This window comes from Phyllobates terribilis, unplaced genomic scaffold (genome assembly GCF_046119375.1).
Source record: "Phyllobates terribilis strain yellow unplaced genomic scaffold, ASM4611937v1 Scaffold_7__3_contigs__length_470593459, whole genome shotgun sequence".
In the NCBI taxonomy this organism is placed as follows: domain Eukaryota; kingdom Metazoa; phylum Chordata; class Amphibia; order Anura; family Dendrobatidae; genus Phyllobates; species Phyllobates terribilis.
Genome location: NW_027362767.1, coordinates 150,751,392 through 150,757,941, shown reverse-complemented (window position 1 = coordinate 150,757,941; position 6,550 = coordinate 150,751,392). Strand labels below are relative to the sequence as shown.

The 6,550-nt window shown below is 43.3% G+C and overlaps 1 protein-coding gene across 1 annotated transcript in view; it reads right to left on the bottom strand.

Annotated features, from left to right (window-relative positions):
- Positions 1–6,509, bottom strand: part of NCSTN (nicastrin) — a 24,006-nt gene extending 17,497 nt beyond the window's left edge. Inside the window, 6 exon segments of the mRNA XM_073642270.1 lie at positions 4,725–4,765; positions 4,767–4,814; positions 4,816–4,861; positions 4,964–5,087; positions 5,879–5,983; positions 6,366–6,509. Coding sequence (XP_073498371.1) covers positions 4,725–4,765; positions 4,767–4,814; positions 4,816–4,861; positions 4,964–5,087; positions 5,879–5,983; positions 6,366–6,441 — 440 coding nt within the window. The 5' untranslated portion in view covers positions 6,442–6,509.
- Between the last annotated feature and the right edge of the window lie 41 nt (positions 6,510–6,550).

Sequence of the window (6,550 nt, the reverse complement as noted above, 5' to 3'; positions counted from 1 at the left end):
TATAGCAGTTTTATTCTTGTACATAGGGGCAGCATTATAGCAGTTTTTATTCTTGTACATAGGGGCAGCATTATAGCAGTTTTATTCTTGTACATAGGGGCAGCATGGCATTATAGCAGTTTTATTCTTGTACATAGGGGCAGCATTATAGCAGTTTTATTCTTGTACATAGGGGCAGCATTATAGCAGTTTTATTCTTGTACATAGGGGCAGCATTATAGCAGTTTTATTTTACATAGGGGCAGCATTATAGCATTTTATTCTTGTACATAGGGGCAGCATTATAGCAGTTTTATTCTTGTACATAGGGGCAGCATTATAGCAGTTTATTCTTGTACATAGGGGCAGCATATAGCAGTTTTATTCTTGTACATAGGGGCAGCATTATAGCAGTTTTATTCTTGTACATAGGGGCAGCATTATAGCACTTTTATTCTTGTACATAGGGGCAGCATTATAGCACTTTTATTCTTTACATAGGGGCAGCATTATAGCACTTTTATTCTTGTACATAGGGGCAGCATTCTAGCAGTTTTATTCTTGTACATAGGGGCAGCATTATAGCAGTTTTATTCTGTACATAGGGGCAGCATTATAGCAGTTTTATTCTTGTACATAGGGGCAGCATTATAGCAGTTTTATTCTTGTACATAGGGGCAGCATTATAGCAGTTTTATTCTTGTACATAGGGGCAGCATTATAGCAGTTTTATTCTTGTACATAGGGCAGCATTATAGCAGTTTTATTTCTTGTACATAGGGCAGCATTATAGCAGTTTTATTCTTGTACATAGGGGCAGCATTATAGCAGTTTTATTCTTGTACATAGGGGCAGCATTATAGCAGTTTTATTCTTGTACATAGGGGCAGCATTAAGCAGTTTTATTCTTGTACATAGGGGCAGCATTATAGCATTTTATTCTTGTACATAGGGGCAGCATTATAGCACTTTTATTCTTGTACATAGGGGCAGCATTATAGCAGTTTTATTCTTGTACATAGGGGCAGCATTATAGCACTTTTATTCTTGTACATAGGGGCAGCATATAGCACTTTTATTCTTGTACATAGGGGCAGCATTATAGCACTTTTATTCTTGTACATAGGGGCAGCATTATAGCACTTTTATTCTTGTACATAGGGGCAGCATTATAGCACTTTTATTCTTGTACATAGGGGCAGCATTATAGCACTTTTATTCTTGTACATAGGGGCAGCATTATAGCACTTTTATTCTTGTACATAGGGGCAGCATTATAGCACTTTTATTCTGTACATAGGGGCAGCATTATAGCACTTTTATTCTTGTACATAGGGGCAGCATTTATAGCACTTTTATTCTTGTACATAGGGGCAGCATTATAGCAGTTTTATTCTTGTACATAGGGGCAGCATTATAGCAGTTTTATTCTTGTACATAGGGGCAGCATTATAGCAGTTTATTCTTGTACATAGGGGCAGCATTATAGCAGTTTTATTCTTGTACATAGGGGCAGCATTATAGCAGTTTTATTCTTGTACATAGGGGCAGCATTATAGCAGTTTTATTCTTGTACATAGGGGCAGCATTATAGCAGTTTTATTCTTGTACATAGGGGCAGCATTATAGCAGTTTTATTCTTGTACATAGGGGCAGCATTATAGCAGTTTTATTCTTGTACATAGGGGCAGCATTATAGCAGTTTTATTCTTGTACATAGGGGCAGCATTATAGCAGTTTTATTCTTGTACATAGGGGCAGCATTATAGCAGTTTTATTCTTGTACATAGGGGCAGCATTATAGCACTTTTATTCTTGTACATAGGGGCAGCATTATAGCACTTTTATTCTTGTACATAGGGGCAGCATTATAGCACTATTATTCTTGTACATAGGGGCAGCATTATAGCACTTTTATTCTTGTACATAGGGGCAGCATTATAGCACTTTTATTCTTGTACATAGGGGCAGCATTATAGCACTTTTATTCTTGTACATAGGGGCAGCATTATAGCACTTTTATTCTTGTACATAGGGGCAGCATTATAGCAGTTTTATTCTTGTACATAGGGGCAGCATTATAGCAGTTTTATTCTTGTACATAGGGGCAGCATTATAGCAGTTTTATTCTTGTACATAGGGGCAGCATTATAGCAGTTTTATTCTTGTACATAGGGGCAGCATTATAGCAGTTTTATTCTTGTACATAGGGGCAGCATTATAGCAGTTTTATTCTTGTACATAGGGGCAGCATTATAGCAGTTTTATTCTTGTACATAGGGGCAGCATTATAGCAGTTTTATTCTTGTACATAGGGGCAGCATTATAGCAGTTTTATTCTTGTACATAGGGGCAGCATTATAGCAGTTTTATTCTTGTACATAGGGGCAGCATTATAGCAGTTTTATTCTTGTACATAGGGGCAGCATTATAGCAGTTTTATTCTTGTACATAGGGGCAGCATTATAGCAGTTTTATTCTTGTACATAGGGGCAGCATTATAGCAGTTTTATTCTTGTACATAGGGGCAGCATTATAGCAGTTTTATTCTTGTACATAGGGGCAGCATTATAGCAGTTTTATTCTTGTACATAGGGGCAGCATTATAGCAGTTTTATTCTTGTACATAGGGGCAGCATTATAGCAGTTTTATTCTTGTACATAGGGGCAGCATTATAGCAGTTTTATTCTTGTACATAGGGGCAGCATTATAGCAGTTTTATTCTTGTACATAGGGGCAGCATTATAGCAGTTTTATTCTTGTACATAGGGGCAGCATTATAGCAGTTTTATTCTTGTACATAGGGGCAGCATTATAGCAGTTTTATTCTTGTACATAGGGGCAGCATTATAGCAGTTTTATTCTTGTACATAGGGGCAGCATTATAGCAGTTTTTATTCTTGTACATAGGGGCAGCATTATAGCAGTTTTATCTTGTACATAGGGGCAGCATTATAGCAGTTTTATTCTTGTACATAGGGGCAGCATTATAGCAGTTTTATTCTTGTACATAGGGGCAGCATTATAGCAGTTTTATTCTTGTACATAGGGGCAGCATTATAGCAGTTTTATTCTTGTACATAGGGGCAGCATTATAGCAGTTTTATTCTTGTACATAGGGGCAGCATTATAGCAGTTTTATTCTTGTACATAGGGGCAGCATTATAGCAGTTTTATTCTTGTACATAGGGGCAGCATTATAGCAGTTTTATTCTTGTACATAGGGGCAGCATTATAGCAGTTTTATTCTTGTACATAGGGGCAGCATTATAGCAGTTTTATTCTTGTACATAGGGGCAGCATTATAGCAGTTTTATTCTTGTACATAGGGGCAGCATTATAGCAGTTTTATTCTTGTACATAGGGGCAGCATTATAGCAGTTTTATTCTTGTACATAGGGGCAGCATTATAGCACTTTTATTCTTGTACATAGGGGCAGCATTATAGCACTTTATTCTTGTACATAGGGGCAGCATTATAGCACTTTTATTCTTGTACATAGGGGCAGCATTATAGCACTTTTATTCTTGTACATAGGGGCAGCATTATAGCACTTTTATTCTTGTACATAGGGGCAGCATTATAGCACTTTTATTCTTGTACATAGGGGCAGCATTATAGCACTTTTATTCTTGTACATAGGGGCAGCATTATAGCACTTTTATTCTTGTACATAGGGCAGCATTATAGCACTTTTATTCTTGTACATAGGGGCAGCATTATAGCACTTTTATTCTTGTACATAGGGGCAGCATTATAGCAGTTTTATTCTTGTACATAGGGGCAGCATTATAGCAGTTTTATTCTTGTACATAGGGGCAGCATTATAGCATTTTATTCTTGTACATAGGGGCAGCATTATAGCAGTTTTATTCTTGTACATAGGGGCAGCATATAGCAGTTTTATTCTTGTACATAGGGGCAGCATTATAGCAGTTTTATTCTTGTACATAGGGGCAGCATTATAGCAGTTTTATTCTTGTACATAGGGGCAGCATTATAGCAGTTTTATTCTTGTACATAGGGGCAGCATTATAGCAGTTTTATTCTTGTACATAGGGGCAGCATTATAGCAGTTTTATTCTTGTACATAGGGGCAGCATTATAGCAGTTTTATTCTTGTACATAGGGGCAGCATTATAGCAGTTTTATTCTTGTACATAGGGGCAGCATTATAGCAGTTTTATTCTTGTACATAGGGGCAGCATTATAGCAGTTTTATTCTTGTACATAGGGGCAGCATTATAGCAGTTTTATTCTTGTACATAGGGGCAGCATATTAGCAGTTTTATTCTTGTACATAGGGGCAGCATTATAGCAGTTTTATTCTTGTACACATGACTCAATCCAGAAAAGTCAGTGGCTGGATGACAGATGCAAGAGTCTGTCTGGATCCCAGAACTCACTCAGCTTTTATGCACATACATTGATTACAAGCAAACAGGTCACAGGTGAGGATATTACCTTTATTAGCCATTCAAACCCATTTGTGTCAAATTCTGTGCATGTTATGAGGCCAAAATCACCAGGGTATGTGAACTTTTGATCAGGGTCATTTGGATGTTTTTGGTTGTCATTAAGAATTAAAAGAGAAAGCACAGTAGTTTGACAATAAATAGCTTCACCCAACCAATTACCACGAGTGGAGAAAAAGTTTTTTTGTTATCATCATATTGTCTGAAACAAGGCCAAGAAAGGAAAATTCTGCCAGGGTATGTAAACTTTTAAGCACAACTGTATTACTGCAGAATAAACTCACCAAATCCATCATTAGGACACTGGAAGGTCCATGGAGAAGCCTCCAGGTGGGGGAGGATTGGAGTATATCACCGCTTATTCCAGATATTCTAGAGCTCTCCTTAAATTTCAGCAGTATGTTCCTGATTGGGATGAGACATTAATCAATACATGGTAAACCTATTACTGCGTCATTCTAGACATTATTCTTTTTTTGGGCATTCACAACTTTAGTCGTGTCTTACTTAGTGAACAGGTGGCCCTCCAGCAGCACCATGTACGGAGGGGTCGGACCGGTCTCCAGTACCCAGGATAAGTCTTCTTCCTTCTCCACAACATGTATAACGCCCGTGTCGCCATTTCTAGAGGCTGAAAGACAGCAACATCTTAAAGAACTACACAGATATCTTCAACTCTATAGAGGGGTCATCTTTCCTCAGATCCCATATTGCCTATTGACCTGATGGCGATGTATATGCAAGGGCGAAACGTGTCACAACCTCATATGGAATAATATATCTATTGTATTGAGAGAGAAATGTGCAGGGTAGGGGGCTTCACTAGGGGCATGTAGGGATTAGCACACAGTGATCGAGGGAGTCGACGGCCGCTGTCAGGCAGAGACTCCCAGTTCAGCTTAGGGACTTAATAGGGCGGTCATGCAGCGAGCAGTGGCGGCAGACAGACCGCACGCCCCCGGCCAGCGGCGGCAGGCAGACAGACCGCACGTCCCCGGCCAGCAGCGGCGGCAGGCAGACAGACCGCACGTCCCCGGCCAACAGCGGCGGCAGGCAGACAGACCGCACGTCCCCGGCCAGCAGCGGCGGCAGGCAGACAGACCGCACGTCCCCGGCCAGCAGCGGCGGCAGACAGACAGACCGCACGTCCCCGGCCAGCAGCGGCGGCAGACAGACCGCACGTCCCCGGCCAGCAGCGGCGGCAGACAGACCGCACGTCCCCGGCCAGCAGCGGCGGCAGACAGACCGCACGTCCCCGGCCAGCAGCGGCGGCAGACAGACCGCACGTCCCCGGCCAGCAGCGGCGGCAGACAGACCGCACGTCCCCGGCCAGCAGCGGCGGCAGACAGACCGCACGCCCCCGGCCTTGTAGCCTCTGTAGAAACCAATAACCACCCAGGACCTCTTAGGATGGGGACTCACACTGGCATCCGATCTGGTGGGTGGCGTTGAGGAGCCGGACGCAGGGGGCCGTGCTGTTCAGAGAAACGTAAATCTTCCTCTCCACTGAATTCCCACAACATAAAGCTGCAAAACAGAAATCACAAGAAAGAAGAAGAAGCCGGAGACCAAGGAGGATCCAAAGTGACACACCGAGAAGGGGAGAGACAGGACATGGAGGGGATGGGGGTGATGGAGGGGACGGGTGGGGTCGAGGACGCACCGAGGGGACGGGTGGGGTCGAGGACGCACCGAGGGGACGGGTGGGGTCGAGGACGCACCGAGGGGACGGGTGGGGTCGAGGACGCACCGAGGGGACGGGTGGGGTCGAGGACGCACCGAGGGGACGGGTGGGATCGAGGACGCACCGAGAAAAATGACCCACATATCAGTGTCAGGCTGCACATACACACAGTTGCCGGCAGGGTGCTGCAGACTGGATGAAGCCCCTGCATACATCACCTCTCACCTGCCAGCAGCACCACGGTCGCCCCCAGACTCCTCCATCCCGGCAGGAATCCCCCCTTCTTTCCAGCAGCCGCCATGTTTACTAGTCTGTAGCTGCTTCCGCCTTTCAACACCTAACCGGAAGTCTGCAGGCGCGGCCATGGTGACGAAAGTGCGCGACTTCCGCTGTCAATTGACTTCGCTTCC